The 20,593-nt window shown below is 40.4% G+C and overlaps 2 protein-coding genes across 3 annotated transcripts; one reads left to right on the top strand and one right to left on the bottom strand.

Moving 5' to 3' along the window:
- Positions 1-16,227, top strand: col9a3 (collagen, type IX, alpha 3). The gene is made up of 32 exons (XM_005926158.3): positions 1-300; positions 1,056-1,124; positions 2,396-2,431; positions 2,986-3,057; positions 3,193-3,246; positions 6,332-6,367; positions 6,782-6,805; positions 6,994-7,047; positions 7,807-7,860; positions 8,041-8,082; positions 8,187-8,243; positions 8,731-8,784; positions 9,297-9,350; positions 9,482-9,535; positions 9,622-9,675; positions 9,806-9,859; positions 9,939-9,992; positions 10,077-10,130; positions 10,220-10,273; positions 10,378-10,422; positions 10,512-10,565; positions 10,683-10,736; positions 11,465-11,518; positions 11,601-11,672; positions 12,216-12,251; positions 12,456-12,500; positions 13,017-13,049; positions 13,654-13,800; positions 13,920-13,974; positions 14,089-14,271; positions 14,941-15,018; positions 15,173-16,227. The coding sequence occupies exons 1-32, from the start codon at positions 235-237 to the stop codon at positions 15,355-15,357; spliced, it is 2,037 nt and encodes a 678-aa protein (XP_005926220.1). The 5' UTR covers positions 1-234; the 3' UTR covers positions 15,358-16,227.
- A 176-nt stretch (positions 16,228-16,403) lies between these two features.
- LOC102292053 lies at positions 16,404-20,496 on the bottom strand. 2 transcript variants are annotated; one of them, XM_042222674.1, is made up of 8 exons: positions 20,037-20,496; positions 19,638-19,724; positions 19,153-19,538; positions 18,901-19,057; positions 18,730-18,796; positions 18,459-18,615; positions 17,420-17,561; positions 16,404-17,009 (listed from the first exon to the last, which is right to left on the bottom strand). In XM_042222674.1, exons 2-8 carry the CDS (start codon positions 19,716-19,718, stop codon positions 16,887-16,889), a joined length of 1,113 nt encoding a protein of 370 aa, XP_042078608.1. In that variant the 5' UTR covers positions 19,719-19,724; positions 20,037-20,496; the 3' UTR covers positions 16,404-16,886. The 2 variants fall into 2 exon arrangements, with proteins under 2 accessions (XP_042078608.1, XP_014190303.1); XM_014334817.2 differs by having other exon boundaries at positions 19,153-19,724; positions 20,037-20,495.
- Positions 20,497-20,593: the final 97 nt, after the last annotated feature.

Raw genomic sequence — 20,593 nt, forward strand, 5'->3', positions numbered from 1 at the left:
TTCTCCACCTCCCACCCCCCTCTCGCCTGTGTTCAGCCAGCTAGATTGAGTTCAGCCCCTTCGGCTGGAGGCTCGGGTTTATCTGGAACTAAAGAGAAAGCTATTCAGGAGCTGTGCGCCGCCAGGTGAAGGAAGGCTCCGTTTTGGACGCTGGGGGGGAGCGAGAGAGGACCGAGGGCCGGGGATTTGACTTTTTCTGTATAAACTCGGGTTTGTGAGGGCGAGTGGGGAGCTATGGCGGTGCTCTCTGCGCTTTGGGTGCTTTTATTGTCCCAACTATTGATATCATCCTCAGCCCAGGTAAGAGTTACTAAGTTATTACCCTTCTTTTTCTTTGCGCGTGATTGGTGATGGGTTTGTTTTTTACCTGCAGATCTCATGTAGTAAGCCAGTAATTTAAAAAGTGTGTCTTTTGTTTTGGTGACAGTGATGATGATGATGACAGAAGTGACTCTCTTCCGGCAGGTTTCAGGCAGACATTTACACATTACCTGAGAACCTGATGCTTTCTGTGAACCTTTTTCCTCAGTTGTACATATATTGTAATTAATCCTGACAAATTAAAGAGGAACTAAAATGAACAGGGGTCTCTCTGGTTCTGCAGGTTTGTTGCTCTGCAGTGTAGTTGTGTGCAGGTGGCTCTATCTTTTGCGCTAGTTAGTGAAGTCAGGCCGAACCTGTGGAATGCACGGATTGGAGATCAGTGCGCACAATGAAACCTCTGTTCACTCCCTGACTGAGCTGAGCTTTGGAGCAAGTCTTTAGAGCAAAACTGTTGTATTGGGTGATCATAGCAGTACAGGTTTAATTGAAGAGGATTCTCATAGTGTTCTTACAGCACTGATTTGAATAATGATTTTCATCGTGATGTATATGGTTGCCGTTACATCGTTAATATTAGTTGTATTATTTTCTGTCTCTCTCCCTCTCTCTTATTTAGTCTCACAGTCACTGTGTCAAAATATGCCAAACATTTATCACCACTTTCTGTTGCCTCCAAATTTTTACTGCATTCCATCAAAAGAGGGTTGATTCTCATTAATTCCATGTTCCAGAGGCCAGGCCTCAGAGGAGCTCCTGGCCTACAAGGACCCCCAGGGCCACCAGGAAGGGATGGCACTGACGTGAGTAGACCAAGGGTGTCTGCATATAAAAACACCTCTCTGTCACTTAGACTATTAAACATGCACCAAAGTTCAAGACGATGGGAGTTAAGAGTAGATGGTAAGCACTTATATTTTTGTGGGTAATAAACCCACATTTATTTATTTATTTATTTTAGATTTATTTTCATATTTTAAGCAAAATTGGGAGTAAAAGTACAGAATAAGAATACAGACAGATGGGGGTTTTTTTAACCGAAAATTTAGTTTATATAGAAATTCACACTCAGTTACGTATGGTATACTATGGTTTGCTTGTGCTTAGGTGTGGATAGGTGATATTATTTATTAGCATTATTTGAGTGACTCCTCCCACAACCCCTCCTACAAGTATTAAATAATAATGATGGCTATTAGGTAGGCAGGCTTTAAGTTTATCTTGTGAACAGAGTTGTTCTAAATTAGAAAAACTTGTGTTTTCTTGAAAAAAAACATTTTATTTTGTCTACAGTGCTCTTTAAGATGATTACAGGACTCACACAGTGTTAAGGCCATTATAGCATGTAGTTAGACAAATCAGAGAATACAGACAATGTTTTTACATTCCCCTGATGCCTTGCCTTTAAGGTTTTTATTGCAGGTAAGCATATGATGTTATAGTAAAAAAATAAATAGAGAGTAAAACAATAAAACAAGGCTTTATTTGCACAGGGATGAAGAGGAAATTGGATTACAGGCAAGCTAAGTAAAAAGAACAACTTTGCTAACGTTGCAGAGTACTCCCTTATCCTTTCTGATTTTTGTCAAACTAAACTAAAAAAAAGAAAAACACTGAAAGCAAATGTTGTCCATGCCTGTCAGAAAACTTTTAGTTGTGACTCCAGTGAAGCTTAGGCTAACAGAGGGCCCATTCATACATTCCCCAACCCCGTGAGACCATCTGAAGTTACACCTCATACCTCCTGCCTGCACCTTCAGCACCCCTCCCCTATACAAACCAAACTGTCATGTGACCGGTCAACATCAGGTCACTGACTGGTTTGGTAGTGTTTGCTCTTCCCCAGTCACAGCAGAAGCTAAACATTGTATAGAGTGAAGCAACCCACAGTCTCACTGCTTCAGTTACCTACAACACTAAGTTACTGATGAGTATTAAAGATGGGCTAATGCTAGCTCTCCAATAAAACACTAAAGTTTTTGGGTCTGTGTAGCAGTGGCTTTGAAATTTGTCTCTTTCAAGATTAGCTTGAAAACAAATTTACTTCTTTTTTTTTTTTTAATCTGATTAACAGGGTAAACCAGGACCTCCCGGTCTGCCAGGGAAACCAGTAAGTATTCCAACAGTTTTAGCAAAGTGCGTTTTATTCAGCCACAACTATAAGCATGCACCTAACTGTAAGTGTTTTTCTTGCACCTTTTGAGTTCCTCAAAATAGGTCAAATTATTGTAAAATGGTGTTAAATAGCTGCAACTTGTTTAAAGACCATGATCCAGAGACAGAATTGTTTCTCCTCCACTTGAAATAAAATGCATATCCATGAACTATGGAGCAAAGAAAGGCTGCCATTTAAATTTAAATAGTGAATATGCAACTCACTAATAATTAACTAGATGTGCAAAACAAATAAATTAAGGGTAACATTATTAGGAGTCTTTCCTACTGGTTCAAAAGTAATCAGACTACCCTGCCTTCAGTCAAAAGAAAACATCACCTTGGTGCCTTAAATAACCTGAAATCAGAAATGTGTTACTTTACAGTCTTTCTTTTAGGTTTTCACTTTAACGTGTTTACCTTTATTTTAGTTTGATGATGATTTTGTGACACAAGAAGAAGAAATCAGTTGTTTATCTGGGATGTAAATTACTCACTCTGCTTTTGTAGGGTCCCAAAGGGAAAGCAGGAAAACCAGGGGGACCAGGACAACAAGGACTGCCGGGACTTCCAGGTGTCGATGTAAGTGTCTGATAAGCAAACACAGCCAGTCCTTAAACTAACAGGACACCAGCTCTGTTTTTATCTGTACACAAACATAGAGATGCTATAAAATGACCAGTTACTGTTTAAAACATCATTGCACTTCCTCTCCAGGGTTTGACAGGTCCCGATGGTCCTCTTGGCAGGGATGGACCCCCAGGAGAACCAGTAAGTTTTTCTCAGTTTTGTGAGCTTTCTGGGACACTGCGAATACATTTAAAGACACACTAGCTGGGTTTAAAGACCTCCTATCTACTTCACACTGGCCTTCATAATTTAGCTGAAGTCAGCCACTTGCAAGACACATGTAGGAACGTATGCATGCAAACTCTGCATGTTGATTCTGTTGCATGAAGATGCTTAAGAGGCCTAACAGGGACAAGGTCTGTGCTTTCTCTGTCAGCCTGGATTTGTCAAGCTGGCTCAGCCTCCTAGTGGGAATATTTTTAATGAGGGATCAGAATCGGATTTATTTCTACTGCTTCCATAATCCGGCTAGGAATGCACACAGTTTCCCACCAATCTGTGAAACCATGGGAGATAATGAACTCTTGCTCCAATGCCGAGGGTAAACTGGTATTATCCTATCAGAGGCACAAGAGAAGACAGAATTACAGCACCTATGACATCAACTTCTGCTGCATCTTAAAATGAAACAGGAAGGCTTTTCTTTACCATTGTGAATATATGAATATAACATATGATATGATAAAGACCGTGTGGCCACTATAAAATGGCTTCAAAGTGACCAACTAGATAGATAATGCTCTCACTCTCCAAGCCCCTTAGCAATTCCACTAATTAGCCAACTTAATGAGGAAGCTTGTGTCAACCCATGTCACTGATTACTCAGACGACTACACTGTTACTGCTGGCTCATAGTACTGAAGAGTCATGCAAAGACAAACAGGATTAAAGTGCTAAAGTCTTTGACAGAGTCAAAGTACAACTAACTGAATCAGACAAAGTAAAATCTGTGTGAGTGTATACACAGCAACATCACAACCATTTGTTTATGATTTGTGTGACAGTATGTCCTATTACACGCTGAGGAATGGAGCGAATTAGTGTAACATTGCTGTGTTACATCTGTTTGTTTGGAGTCACTTTGCCAATCGTCCTCTGAGGCACCACAAATACAGCTGGGAGGAAGTAAACAAAGGAGAACTAAAAGAAAAGAAGACGGGGCACCTCAGCAGACCACAGTTTGATCATTTAGTCCAATAACTTGAAAAATAATTATTGAAAAAGCATCTTATCACTGTGTCCTCCACAGCTAGCCTAAATCTTGGCTAGAAAACCAAACTTAGGCCCAGCCAATGAGATTATCTGTTTTTATCTTTCTATTGCTCTTTCTTTCTTTTGTTTGTTTGTTTGTTTGTTTGTTTGTTTAGTTGGGAGGGCATCATTGTATAAATATTACACATGAGTTCAAATAATATTTTATTTGTAATGTGCAATACTAAATATTTGACGATGTGCTTTTGTTCTGAGACCTCCCCGTCCTCCCATGCACGTGTGAAAAAGTGTCATAACGACACACGAGATGCTCACAAAAAAGCAGTCTTTACAGCTCAGCCCAAAAAAGCCCTTTAGCTCACATATTTCACACGATTCACACGTTTTTTTGCCGACATCTTCCAGTACTGATGATGGGAGAGTCCATCTGCTAAAGTCTTCTGCAGTGCATCCCACAGATTGTCTCTGGGGTTGAGATCTGGAATCTGTGGTGGACAATCCACGAGTGAAAATGATGTCTAATGCCTCGTGAACCACACTTTCACAGTTTGAGCCAGAAGAATCCTGGCACTGGCATCTTGGAACATGCCTCTGCCATCAGGGAACAAAAAATCCATTGATGGAAAAACCAGGTCGTTCCACATATTCAGGTAGTTAGCTGATCTCATTTTTTCAGGTACATAACGTTGCTCAGTGTACGCCTCCAATTCAGTGCAAGAATCTCATATTTTTTCTATGTTCATGTTCTATGTTCATGGACATTAATTCTAATATTTTGTCATGTGAGCACAAATTTTTGAGTGACATATTTAGAGATAATAAGATAAGATAAGATAACCTTTATTAGTCCCACATGTGGTAAATTTGTTTTGTCACAGCAGGAAGTGGACAGTGCAAAAGTTATGAAGCAAAAATTAGAATACAATAAGAATAAATACAGTCCACAACTGTACAGAATAGAATAAAATAAAATACTATATACAGTAGAATAAAATAAAATATACAATAGAATAAAAATAGAATACAAATGCTGTATACAACTGAGTAAAAATACAACGATGCCAGAAAAGAGTATTGCATTGTTGTAATTGTTTGTATTGTATTGTAATTGTTGTGTCAGAGGCACATATTTTGTCCAGAGAAAGCAGGAAGGAACCATCATTGCAAACAAGAAATCAAACCTTTAAAAGAGATCACAGCCATTGAATTTGAACCCAGACAATGACCTTTTTCTAAATCCAAGGTAGTAATTCTTAATGCCTAACTTAAACCAAGTTGAATTTAGGCCCCTTGCATGAGCAGTGAAATGATTTGCTCCATCCCCAACCTATCCAAGTCCTCCAACCTTTATTTTTCATTTATATGCCATAAATAGTAGCAGATCACAGATCTGATACAGCATGACAGCAGGTGTTTGGGTGGGCACGGGTTGCAAAGTGGCTTGCAAATGCACAAAAACGGCAGACAGACCAAGACAAATTCAGCACTGCATGATATTAACCAACTGGATACATAAAGTGGCATCAGATGAGTGTTCAGCTGATGTAGCTCTGTTGTTAAGATCAGGTGATCTACCAGAACTGTGGGCTGGCTCTTCCTGACCTAACACTAGGCTGAAATGTATTGCCAAAACTATGGAAGCTTGCGTCGAGATAGACGTTGTACTGTTTGAAACTATTTTTTTCATTTAGAATAAGTTGATGTTTATCACCAGTACTGTTCATCCTGCTGGAATAGCAGACTTTATTAACACATAAAACACAAACTCTTGCAGACAGGCTACTTTAAAGCTAAAGTATATATATAAAAAGGAAAAAAATCAGAATTTCTGTTATGTCTATATGTGAGCATTTATTGTGTCTCTACTTGACAATATAAAGTGCCTTGGGGTGAGTGTTTTTATGAGTTGGCGCTATATAAATAAACTGAACTGAATTGAATAGAATGGGCCTTAAAAGTTTCTGCTAGGTATGATTATGCCTGAGAGGCTGATTGTGATTTTGTGTATCTACAGGGTGAAGCAGGTCCTCCTGGGCCACCTGGACCTCCTGTAAGTAACCCCACATGTGTAAAACCTAACAAGCCTTTATTTTCCTCTTCTCTTAGACTGAAGCTACTGTTACACAGAATATTTCCCTAAAATACTTTTACCCACAGTAATTATTAAACCTACAGTAGTTGCTTTTTTCCGACTTTATTATTTCATGCTGAGAGAATACCTTTCTGTACTTGTGCTCCTGTTAAGTCAGGTTTATGATCAGCTCTTGCCTGACTCGCGACAAAATGTGACACTCAGTGTCACATTTTGTCTTAGGATTACTCAGATGTCATATATATAAGCGCACACTAGCCTCAAAGCAACAATCCATGAGAAATATTCTCATGGTGGATATTGTTTCAGTGTGTGAATCTAATCATTTCCCAGGTGTTTGTGACTTAATTTGCCTTCCTGTGTCTTCCGTAGGGCAGAGGGAGACCAGGAGCTTCAGTGAGTACACAGCACTGTCTTTTTATGTTGTTCTGGGGGAGTACACCTGTGGTGTCCTTTTTTTATTTATTTATTTTTGCTTATTTGCATTCTGCAATTAGATGCTCGTTATTCTTTGATGTAGTTCAGACAGTGTGCGGCATATGTACTCTGGTGGCATGCGAACACCCAGTCTCTTTTGTTTCTAGGGACTTCCCGGCACCAACGGGTTGCCAGGCGGACCCGGACCCCAGGGCCCAGTGGTGAGTGTCTCTAATTAAGATCTCCTGTCATCATTAAGGGATTTCTTCATTCAAATAAGAATGAGGTAGTCTGTTTCATTTCTGTAACTACAGGAAACTCTTATGTTCCGCTTGATTTTTAATGTGAAAAGATAATCGCAGAAAATGTATACACGAGCCTCTGCAGCAGAAACAATAAGCTACAGTAAAGCTAACAGATCCTGTGATCTCAGCTTCAAATCAACCACGACAACATTGCCCTAAATTTCTGTATACTGTAGCAGGAGGATAAGAATAACCACTGACCGAGAAGGACACATCGTCAGTGTTTCTACTGGGTCACACTTTATTTAGGCTGAACTCAGCTCATTTGTAAAAGCTCAGTAGGTTTCCAAAACCCCGCAGGCCTGTTAGACGTCAGTGCAATGTTCAGGCTACTCTCAGAATTACTATAGCAACGGGTCATCGGTTGTTCACTGAATAATCATAAATAGTGTTTGATATGGGTTTTCTACAAAAAAAGTCTAGCAAGACCTTTTTAAATGAAATTATTCTGATTGCTCTAGAGGTTTCAAGTTTACTTCACTCTGTACAGTTAAGCTCAAACAACAGTGCGAAATGAAAACAAGAAAATCACATTTTTTTTGAGTATAGTACAAAGAAAATTCCTGATTTTAATCTAGTTCCATCACAACCTTCCAAATTAAATAATCACGTCTTTTATCCTGAGATGCTGAAGGTGCTTCTGCTTCCCCTGATGCTCCTCTGTGTGTTTCTCAGGGTCCTGAGGGTCTTCCAGGACTACCGGGACCTACTGGCCCAGATGGACTCCCAGTAAGTGCAGTTATCATTGTATATCTGGTGTTGGTACAGTAGCCACATTGTCATATTTTCCCAGTCACCCAGTGGATATCAGGAAAAGCACTAAAAAACAAAGAATGCAGCAAAGTCACGTTTAAAGTAAATGTCGCCGTATTTCTCACTTGTGTGTGTTGTCATTATTCAATCTTTCAGGGTCTTCCCGGTACACTTCATGATCTCAATGGAGACCTTCTGGTAAGTGTTTCTTGTGAAAACGGTTTGATTGCCGAAAAATGAAGATGTGCTCTCTACATGCACTGGCTGTAGAGGTCTCAGTTTTTTGTCTCTGTACTCTGCAGTGTCCTGCAATCTGCCCCCCTGGCCCGCCTGGTCCTCCGGGAATGCCGGGATTCAAGGTAAACAGAGTTTTGGGGGGTTTTGTTTTGTGTTGTTTTTTAAGCACGATGCTAGACCAAAGGTGGCCGACAGCAATTTAAGTAGCACTAACAAAATTGTTTCAGAAATGTAAGATGACCTTCTCAGAATGCATCTGCTGCTACAGCCTATATCTACTAACCTACCAACAGCAATGTAGCATGGCATTGCTCATGAAAAAAACAATGTATGGAGTTAAAATGCACAAAACTAAATGTTTGGCATTCCATTAAAATTGAATTTAAAATGAGCTGAATTGTGGGAGCATTGCTTAAATGATCCGTAGTCCATCACAACTGCACAGAGGAAGCTGTGTGGTGAAAAGAAGAAGCAGAGGTGTTATCGTCATACAGTTTATTAGATCTACATCACAGTAAACCCAAAATGTTGCTGAAATCTCCCAGTGTGTAAATATAAGCACTCGGCTCATGACGGCATTCACTTCTGTGTGTGTTTGTGTTCATTTAGGGTCACACCGGGCATAAAGGAGACAAGGGAGAACCTGGAAAAGATGGAGAGAAAGTGAGTTAGATATATGGCTTGAAGATTTTTTCCTGTTTCTGTTATTATTATTTTATATTACGGCGGAAATGAGCTTCCTCCGAAGGGTGGCTGGCCTCTCCCTTAGAGATGGGGTGAGAAGTTCGGCCATCCGGGAAGGGCTCAGAGTAGAGCAGCTGCTGCTCCACATCGAAAGGAGCCAGCTGAGGTGGTTCGGGCATCTGACAAGGATGCCTCCTGGGCGCCTCCTGGGTGAGGTGTTCCGGGCATGCCCCACCGGGAGGAGGCCCCGGGGCAGACCCAGGACACGCTGGAGAGATTATATCTCTCGGCTGGCCTGGGAACGCCTTGGTGTTCCCCCGGATAAGCTGGAGGAGGTGGCTGGGGAGAGGGAGGTCTGGGCCTCTCTGCTTAGGCTGCTGCCCCCGCGACCCGGCCTCGGATAAAGCGGATGAAGATGGATGGATGGCTGAAAAGAGAATCAACATTTTTCTGTGATTTAATGTTTACATTTTGCCCTGTTTTGTCTGTAGGGTGATGCTGGACCACCGGGTCCACCAGGTCTTCCTGGCACTGTGGGTCTGCAGGTGAGATTTGCCCACATAAGTTTTGCTGATTTAATGCACTACGACAAGGATTTTCTGAAGAATTATTTGATGATAATAGGTTGTTGTTGTCTTTTGTTGTGCTTTCAAAATGTTCAAATGCTGTGTTTCAGGGTCCACGTGGTCTAAGAGGTTTACAAGGCCCAATGGGACCTGTAGGCGACAGAGTAAGCAGCTTTTACCTGTTTTCACTCAGTAGATGTAGATTTGTGTCAGGGTGTTTCTTTTGACCTCGTTCTCTGTTTGTCCCCAGGGCTTCCCTGGTTTCAGAGGCAAGCCTGGCATCACTGGCATTATTGGAAAGACAGTGAGTCTCCCAATGTTTATATCACAAAAATAGAAAGAGTTTATTAGTGCTGGTTAGTAGTTCACAGCTTAAATAAATGGCAGATCCCAGCAATGAATAGCTGTGTGTGTGTTTAATCTGATGTTTCCAGGGTGGTGGCGGAGAAAAAGGACCACAGGGATTCAAAGGACCCAAAGGAGAAATAGTATGTAAAAGAATTTTGATCTGTGATTTGAGCGTATACATAAGATGTAAATATCAAGTCTCAATGTGTCTTTTAACAGGGTAAAATTGGTCCCAAAGGAGCTTCTGGTGGACCAGGGCCCAAAGGAGAGCCTGTAAGTGCAAATATACAGAATTTAAGATTCTATATTTATATCACCTGTCAGAACAATGCGAGTCATATCTGATGGATTCAACAGGGTATTCCTGGCAGAGATGGCAAAGATGGAACCCCAGGGTTGGATGGTGAGAAGGTAAGATGCTTTTTTTTTTTAAAAATCTTTTGCTTTAACTGCTTAATTAAAGAGATTTTACACCAACTATGACGTCTGTCTGCTGACAGGGCGATCCTGGACGCCACGGGGTAGTTGGAGAGAAAGGACCAAATGGCCTTCCTGTAAGTGTTATTAATAATCACCACTTTCATCACTGCCATGAGAATCACCTTCACTTTCTGTGCTTTTTTTTATGTACATTCATGTAATTTTTGGGGGGTACTAGGGTCTGCCAGGAAAGGCTGGTACAACAGGATCTAAAGGAGAAGCTGTGAGTATCACCACAAAATCTATTCTAACTTTAAAACTATGATTAGAAACATGGAGGAAAACTGTTATGTTCTCGTTCCTTTACACCAGGGTGATCCAGGAAAGCCCGGGGAGATGGGACCCTCTGGAGAGCCAGGTATTCCTGTATGTATCTGATGGTGCTTTTAGGGAGTTACAGTCTAATAAATGTGTCACTTGACCCAGCAGGTGAGCTCTCTAAACTTTTCTGACTTGTCTGCAATTTCTTTCACTTCTCTTCAGGGTGAGATTGGCATCCCAGGAGAGAGGGGGATAGCAGGTCCAAGAGGAGTGGCGGTAAGTTAATGATCACGCTGTATATTAAGTGAAATCGTGCACTACCTGTTGGTGCATTGCTGAAATTCTAGCATTGCTATTTTTAAAAAAAATCAGAAAAAGCCTCAATATAAGCTCTGCCACATTATTAAAATTCCTGCTGCACATCTTTTGATTACAACCCATTTATAGAATTTAGGCTTAGGTTTCCAATACTTTAAAGTTTGCTTCTTTAATGACCAGTGGGCAGTTTTTAAAGCACAATGGCTGAAAAAGAGATGGGATTAACAGAGCCCAAAGTAAAAGGCTAAAACGAGGAGCAGTCTACAACATGGTACTAAATTGGAATTAAATGAACCACTGGCCTTCCATGTGAATGATAATCTCGAAGAGCGCTAGGAGTATTTTTCTCTGATTCAGTGACTTACTAAGGTGGAGTAATGGAGCGATACCTACAGGGAGAGCAGGTATTCATGAGGGAAGAATTTATAAACAGAGAGATCTTTGTTTTTCACATCAGAGCCTGCGGCAAGGAAAGAAAGATAAAACTCGCAACGGAATTAACACCCCTACTATCACACAACGCACTGCATAATAAATCCTGCCTCACATAACGACCTCCTGCATTTGTTTAGTTTCTCTTACTCGAATCAAAAGAAGGAAGCATCATTAATTTCCAGTGCTTTTTTTTTTTTTTTAGTGCTTCATGTTTTCTAGAAAAATGACATGACTATGTCTCTTTCTGACAGGGAGGTATTGGACCAGTGGGCAACCCTGGGCCTCGGGGAGTGAAAGGCTTCCAGGTAGTTGCTTTAAATGATTTATCATCATCATTTTTTCTTATTACTATTTCTTAATTTAATGACTTTGTGTCATGTGCTGCAGGGAGTCAAAGGAGACTTGGGAGATCCGGGTCTTCCAGGACCAACGGGAATTCGTGGAGAATTTGGTGACAGGGTGGGTTTTTAATTATTCAGGAGAATGATGTCCCTGTAACATCTTAAAATGTCTGTTTTGTCACCCCAGTAGTCCAAAATGCAAATGTGACCAGTTTACTGCTGAAGTAGAATATGACAGCAAGAAATGTAAAGTGATGGAGTGACTGACTTATTTGTTGCTAAAAAAAACCCAACCCCAGTATAAAACAAACATGGACATGTGTAGGTGTGTCCCCGCGTATCTCCACACAATCACAGTGGAGACGTGTGACTGTCCAGCTGTGTTCACGTTAGGACACTGTATCCCACTGTATTACCATCCTGTCTCAGTCTTAGTGGTATAAACTCAAACTGCAGCCCAGCACAGACACAAAGTGGCCTCCTGTTCAGAACATGAGGACAGAACAAAGCCAGCCTTTATACCAGTCCTGGTTCCCCTCAACCAGCCCACCGTGCTTCCTTTCATCCCCCACCCCCATCCTTTTCCCAGCCAGCCGGCCTTCAATAAATATCTCTGCATGCCTCTTATTTATTCTCTCATTCTCTTTTTTCAATCCTATAGGGCCCAGTCGGGGCTTCTGGACCTAAAGGAGACATGGTAAGTCACCAACATGACTAAAGGTTATGACTGATGTCCTGTGATAGTTTTCATCCAGCTTTTTGAAAAGTAAACTAAAGAAATGATTATTTTATATGTATAGTCCTGCAAATACATAGATTTTTCATAAGCTTATAAGATGAAAGACTTTCTTCAGTTATGAGTTATGTCACATGCAGTTCAGATCTCACGTTGTCATTTCAGGGTGTTGCAGGAAGTGATGGGTTACCAGGAGAGAACGGAGATCCTGTAAGTGTTTTCGTCATTGTCTGAATACTAACACTGTGCGGTGTTCATAACCTACAGAGCAGTTGCTGTGCTTGCAGTAGTTAGTTGTACTCTTGGTACAGAGGCTAAGACCATTCCACCTACTCAAGTACATGCACGTGTCTTTAACGCACTTCATTGTTTTGTACAAGTGTATTTGGCTCCACGGGTCCTTTCACACGGGTTTTATGGTGCTGGACAAAAAGTTTTAGGGAGGTATCTTTTAGTTTTTGCTGCCAATGGATCAGAAAACACTGAAAATATGGATATTTGTACATAATTATAAACAATTATTTAAATCTACTTATTCTGATAGTGTATTTCTCTGTATTTTAGCATGACTTTGGGCTCTTATCTATTGTCTTTATCCCCTCTTTTTTTTTATTCAAAGCTGCATGAAAGATGCTGTACCAAACAATGTTTGACTGTTTGAATGCTGCATACTGTTCTGTAACATAACGTTTTCAGAATTATCTAAAACAATGTCCTTATTTCCAGGGTCCCTTTGGGCCAGTGGGACAAAAAGGGCAGGTGAGCTATATTTCCTGTTACATTTTGCAATGTTTTGTGCTTTTACATCTTAGAAATCAGCTTTTTATCACCAAACTATTAACATCTATTAACACCAAACATAGATCAGATGTTGTGTGTGGGTGTAATTAGCAGCAAGTTTGTTCCAAACTCCCTCTGTTTCTGCTCCCTCACTAAACATTAAAAACTGGCACCTAGCTCTGAGCTTTTGCCTACTTGTCAGAGTCACTGCACATGATTCAGCCTCACATTCCATGTTTAATAGGATTAATTAGAGATAGGTATTGCTGCTTTAGCTTTATTGGCCTGTTTGCTGCTATGGCCACGAGGGAAAGGCGAGTAACATTAAGCTGCAGCACAATTTATGTAATTAGAGACAGCACTGATGAGCCACCCTCTCTTTACTGTTTGCTGTGCTAGTTGGAGTAATTATCAAGCAACAAGATGCCACCCTCACGTTGTTTCAACAGACCCAGTTTGCTCCTCGTTTGGTGTTTAGTCAGCAATCAAATGTTATGGATGTTTTCAGCTTCAGTTTGGAATAAATCAATTTGTTTTTGCAAACATAATGAGCTATTTAACAGATAATTGTTGTTGATTGTAGCCGGGGAAGCGAGGTGAACTGGGGCCTAAAGGAGTGACGGGTCCACAAGGAGAGGTTGGGGGAAGAGGGCTTCCAGGAAAAGAAGGCCCAATGGGCTTCCAAGGGGAACAGGGTGTGCCTGGACTTCCAGGAAAGAGAGGTGTACCTGTAAGTGTGCTGTTCTTTTTTTCTTTTTCTTTTTTTTTTTTTGACTGCACAAAACTACCTGTTTAGAATATATAGATGTAAATGGTTTCATATAAACTGCCTCAAATCTGGTGTTTCAGGGTAAACTGGCAAGTGAGCAACACATCAGAGAGCTATGTGGCCCAATGATTGATGGTGAGAGATCCTAATTCAATCTTCACGTGTAACTCATTCTATTGTCAAATATATATATGTATATATTTTTTTAAATGTGGGGTTTTTACCTTTTGGTGCTTCTCCAACATGTAGATCAGGTTGCACAACTGGCTGCCAACCTGCGAAGACCCCTGGCACCTGGAATGGTGGGCCGCCCCGGCCCTCCAGGGCCGCCAGGAAAGCCAGGAGTTGCAGGCTCTATTGGGCATCCAGGTGCCCGAGGTCCACCAGGGTACCGAGGCCTGCCAGGAGAACTTGGAGATCCAGGTCCCAGAGGTATGAAAAATGAAACATGTCACAGGAGCACAAAAATAATTTCACTGCTGTTTAGCTTTACGGTTGCATAATCAGATGGTTAACATCAATGATAGAAGACATACTCAGATCCTTCACTCAAATAGCAATAGTACACAAGTACCAGTAAACACGTTGTACTAAAAGACATATTAGCAACATAACAACTTAACTATTCAAAAATAAAAATATTCATTTTAGATGGAAAGAGATTTAATCATTCATTACTTCAGTGTAGAAACAATACATGAGATATTTAAGGCTGCTGATTACCAGCAAAAGATTGTGAGATGATTGGGCTAAAAAACTTTCTTGCTACCCAAATATGAATTCTGTTTTCTTACTTTTGTTTGCTTTTCCTTACTAAAATATTGGATCATTTGGTCTAGCTAAGCCTCGAGCAGTTACTTCCATGAAACCATCCCGAGTTTTTGGGGTTAAGAGAGAGCCATATTTGGTGGAAAAGCTAATTAGTCATGACAAAAAGCCCCACTGGGATTTTTATAAGAGGCAGCAAGACACAAAGGTTTGAATTCACTGTAAAGTTTAAACTGGTATAAAAAGGAAACATGTAAACTGTACTTTAGCACAACACCTATGTAAATGCACTTTGTTTCCACCACCGATTGAAATTTTCTGCTTTCACAACAGGTGATGTTGGTGAGGCAGGTGATAAGGGATTCATTGGTAAAGCCATTGATGGGCCTCCCGGAGACCAAGGATACCAAGGTATGTGCTCTCATACGGAGAACTTCCATCTGAACCAGTCATTGAACTACTGTTCTAAACATCCACTCATCTCAGACTTTGACTTGTCAAACAGACATAAGTGTATAAGTCTTCTGTCACTCCTGCAACTTCTAACTACAGCACATTCCCACAGGTCTTCCAGGGGTACCTGGAATTGTTAAAAATGGGCGCGATGGCTCTCCAGGAGATCCAGGTGAGCCCGGAGAGCCAGGCAGAGTAGGCAGGACTGGGCACCAAGGACCTCCTGGAATCTGTGACACATCAGCTTGTCAGGGAACATCACCTGCTGGGAAATCCTCTAACCCCAAAAACAATTAAGCATAAGTTCCTGCACCCTGACACCATCCACTCTGAGGTGAGAGTTATAAGTGAGGATAAAAGGAATGAAAGAAGAGAGTGGCCACAAAAAAAAGTCCTCTTTATTTAAATACATGCATCACAAGTTGGGAAGAGTAACATCAGATGGTGTGATATTTCTGACAAAATAGAGGAACATCCAGCGAGTGACATGAACATCAGCGCAACTGAGAGACAAAAAAAACAAACAAACAACTTTATGATATGAAATGGAGAGAGGTAAGGAGAAGTGCAAGAGAACAACTGCATTGATCCAAGTACTATCACATGACAAGACTTGACTTACAAAACACCTGGAAAGTGAATGATGAGTCCTTTGTGTATAAAAACTTTGTACATGTCGCTTCAACGCCCCAAACACTTTGATTAACATCCTTCTGCAGATAACACTAAAAAAATGGTGACTGTCTCTGATGTGAATGTGCATTTATCATGGCCCATTATGTAAATCACAGATGTTACCTCAACATGGAAATAAGTGCAAGAAGCATAAAAGCCTCTGTGGAGGAGCTGTGTATGTACTGTAAAAGGAATAAAAAACAAAAATCCAGGTTCCCAGACATTGTGTAGATTAATGCAAGAAAAAAAAAGGTTTGATAGTCTTTTTTTACAGCTTGTTTTCTGTTATTGTTTTTTTTATGACATGTGAATTCGATTCTTCAGACTTCAGAATCAAAAGCAAAATAAACTCATGAAAGCATAAATCACACATTGTAAAATACAGTTTAAGAATATTAGGAACAAAGTTTTTTTTTTTCCAATCTGCAATGACCACATCCACTATGTACTACCGGTGCTGTAACTATTAAATATACATGACTTTAAATACTATTTATTATTTGTGGGTGACTGTTGTATGTACAGTAAGATGCTACAGCGACATGTTGTAAGAAAGAACAAATAAAGCCACTTTTCAGTAAAACATTACTCTTCTCTACATATCAAATGAACAGTCTGCTTTTCAGAATACTCTGCTGTAAACACTGAAATCAAAAAAGTCCATTAACTAACTAGGAAGTAACACTTACTTTGATACCAAACTGCTTAAATATCCAAATACAGAACAGATGTTGGCAGGCACTCAGTAGAAAACATTCTGAATGAATAAAAACGAACAGAAAACAAGACATTAAAGTGCAATTTTGAATACAGGGTATAAATACTGCACATATTATCAAAATAAAATAGTTGAAGGGACGGCATCTGCCAACTAGAGCGCCGCCTGTGCTTTTCGAAGAGAAACAGCGCCATCTGTGTGTGGAAAGCCCTTCCTTTCCAAAAGGTTGATGTGTTAAACTCGGCCCTCACACTACCTGAACTAATCCTTCCAGTTTCTAGATCGTTGCAGTGTGATCGAAAGGATATATTTAACCATGTCAACAATACTTCATCTTAACCCCACACCCACACCTCACTGGGCAAGCCTGAGCTACTCTGACAGTTGAATTCAGTTTAGTGGCTGACATATAGAAGAAAACAATGAGGAGAGGTTACTGCTCTGCTGCCAGGGAAATGCTGCTCAGTGTCTCATCCATCCTGTGGTGCACTGGGTCCTGACCTGAGCTGGACTTACCAAAGCGCTCTCTCTCATGAGCGAAGACTTTCTGGAACTCCTGCAAACAGAAGAATTGGAGATTGAAGTGGTTCATGACACATAGTACCAGAGATGTTTTATCTTCCTGCAAGTCTATAGCTGTCTAGATCGCCCTTCTGGTGGCATAGTGCATGTTGTAAGTATGGCGTGATTTTATTTGCTGCGTTGTACATTTTTTTCCAGCATAATCTAACTGCAGCAGATGATTTCTCTCAGTTAAAACAATAAAGTTTATTTGATTTTAAACTGTAAAAATGTGAAGACTTTAGTTTGAACTCTAAATAACAAAAGTCACAAAGTTTCCTTCACTAATTAGACAGGCAGCAAGGGGAAATGTAATTAACTCTTATCTTCCAGCCACAGCTTTCTAGTCTCAGATAATTCAGTTAGAGGACACTTTTCATCAATCACTTTTCTACACATGCCCACCTCTTTAAAAGTGTCTCCATACGTTTTAGTAATGTATCTCAGGAAAGCTGTGGTCCACTGCAGGGTGGTGACTTTGTCCGTCTCCGAGTCACAGAACGGCACCAACGCATTCAGTTCATCACAGCACAAACGAATCCTCTTCCTGTACGACAGCGCAGACAATGCAGATGATTTTGAGCGATGCAGTCCTGTATATTTAATAATCAGTCATCAGTCACTAAGAATTCTTTGGTAACTTGTCAGCAGTTTCAAATCATGAACCATTTAACTTCTGAGTGTATCGGTTTTAAACTGATTTAGCATTTGCATAGGAATCAGGTTTCTTTTCAGTCCTCAGTGACACTCTTATTTTAAATCAAAATAAATCAAGTTTCCACATAAAGCAGCTAAAACTAATGATCACAACCCAAAAGATGTTCAGTTCTGATGCGTTGCTGTTGCACTACTTATCTGAATATATTCAAACGAGGACTGAGTTCACTTAAATCATGCCATCACCACACTGTGAGTGCGAGGCTCTGAGAAGAAACTATGAATGCACTTTTGGTAAAAGGACTGGTTCTTATTTAGCACTTTTCTACTCTACTCAAGCACTCAAAGCGCTTTATACAACATTCACCCATTCACGCAAGCACTTTCTATTACTGAAGGATGCATCAGAGTACAATATGGGGTTCGGTATCTTGCCCGGTGATACTTTGGCATGCAGACTGCACAAGCCATGGATTGAACCACCGACCTTCCAATTAATAGATGACCTGCTAAAACAGAGACAGACAACCACACATATTCAACTACAGCCATCGCTAACCAGTGCACCACTGTTCCACCCGAAATAGAGGACAAAATGTTTAAAATTTGTAAATTGAAATAGTTTTCTTTTTGTGCCTAAATGCAACGCCTTTTAAATCTCTGACCTTAAAAGCAAGCACACTTAACACACTTTAAGCATCCCAGGATATTCCTGAAATGCAAATGTTTATCTTGTTGCACACTATGGATGCAGGGACGCTTCCATGTGTAACCTTCGGCTGCTCACCTGCGCTCCCTCTCCTTACTGTTGTGTCTCTCCCGGCGCTGGCTGAGCAACATACTAGATCTAGCAATTTTCCTCCTGCTGCTCTGTGGCTCTCCAGCAGAGTCTGGGGCGGCTTTAGCAGCTTTGGGTATCACCGCAGCAGGTATCACTGCATCCTCTGTGAAAAAAACCCAAGCATGTGAGACCAAGTTAGACACAGCCTTTCAGTCCATAATTGTAGCCAACAACACAGTTATGGCTTATGAATAAATATTAGAATACTAATTATTACTTTCTAGATTAACCAAAGGCTGCTCTTCTGCTGGGTGAAAATTTAAAACGCTCTTGGGGATCATAACCTGAAATTAAATCAGAAAAATCAAGGATTAAACAGTGGGCTCTGCTTTACCATTAAGATATAATAAAAGCACATTGATTTGTTTTTTTCCCCCCCCCAGCATACCTGTCCACACGTGTTGGTGACTGGGCCATAAACACCCTCTATATATGAACTAGACACCCCAAAAGAATTTGCTCTGTCCATTTTCACCCACTTCTGCTTTGGAGGATGCGTGACTGTCTCTTGAACCTCTGCAGACTGCTGAAGTATTGTCAAAAAACTGAAACATGACATATCACACAAAATGAGTACATGTATGCTATACTTTAATAAAATGATAGTCACATATAGTATATACATATCTCTGAAACTTACTTGCTGAGAACTGCAGACTGTATATCTTGTTGTCTTGTGGTTTCAGCACACATGGCGCTAAATCTTTTCTCTAAGCAAACTCTAGCAGCTGGTCTGGTGCGATTCTGTACAGACTTCTTGTCACTGGTAAAAGGTTCAGCTGGGCTTTCTTCAGCTCTAATTCTGGCCAGCACAAAACCTGGCACCTCTCCATAAGACACTGGTGTCTTTTCTCCAGGCATTACTATACAGTGGTCTTCATTTGAAGTTGATAGATCAATAGCCTGAGCGCTTCTGAAGGGAGAAATCACTGTGGATGTGGCCTGTTCTTTGACCATCACTGTAGAGAGGTGACATCTGACATCTGGAAACTCTGACTGTGCCTCCACATGGGCTTGGAGAAGATGCTGAAGGTGAGAACAGTCAACCTCTGTCATCTCCATCAGCCCAAGCTCACTGCCCAATACCTCCCCATGTTCATGGGTAAAGCATCCACCTTGACTCACAATCATTCCAGCAGAGTCACTTATCTGTTCTCTCGATGAAGGTAACACATTGATGTTTTTACAGGTTGAAGAAAAGGACATATTTCCCTACAGATCAGGAAAAATATTAGATATAATACAGAACACTTACTCTAAATACTTTGTTACTTAAAGTTACTCTTAATGTTAGCTAAAGAAATTGTATAATTATAATTTAGGTCGTGAAGGTACGTTGTCGTGAATTTTAGCTTAGCTACAATTAGCAAAGGAGACGTTGGCATAACCTGGGCAAAATCAACAGGCTGTACCGCCATTTTAAAACTTGTAATACTATTAGAAACTCCAGGGCATTTAAAACAATCAGTCTTAAGTTATACAAATGCATAAAAGGTTGTTACTGAATTAATAAAGTCTTTGTACCGCTTTCTGTTCGGGGATTAGCACGTATTAATGCTTGGCCTCAGGCTGTAACGACGACCGTGTCCAGTTACCGGCGCTAACCTTCTCCCCGTCACAGATAAACCTCCGATTATCTCAGTATACAATCATTTCTTTAAGCTCGTAAGCGGAACTTTAAACACAAAAACAAGCGGAAAATATACGAGGGGTCCTAAAGAAAACCGACAGCTGTCATCATAAATTACTTATGTAAAATTAGAAAATGTTTTTTTTTTTTATTGATCAGTTAGGGGGCGGAATAGTCCTACTTTTTCCACGCTTTTCTGTCATTCAGTATCTTTTTGGCGATCAAAAATAGTTAAATATGTTACATTTTTATACAAAAAACAGAATATGTAAATACATTGATTGCAGCTTCTTGAAACTTCATGGTTAGACAACTACATTTATACATGCGCATAGATAGATAGATAGATAGATAGATAGATAGATAGATAGATAGATAGATAGATAGATAGATAGATAGATTTTCTGTTTTGATTATTTGATTCATAAAAACTGAAAGAGTGTCATTTTTT

The sequence above is a fragment of the Haplochromis burtoni genome, unplaced genomic scaffold (genome assembly GCF_018398535.1).
Source record: "Haplochromis burtoni strain Fernald_Lab_line unplaced genomic scaffold, NCSU_Asbu1 Contig_91, whole genome shotgun sequence".
Classification (NCBI taxonomy): domain Eukaryota; kingdom Metazoa; phylum Chordata; class Actinopteri; order Cichliformes; family Cichlidae; genus Haplochromis; species Haplochromis burtoni.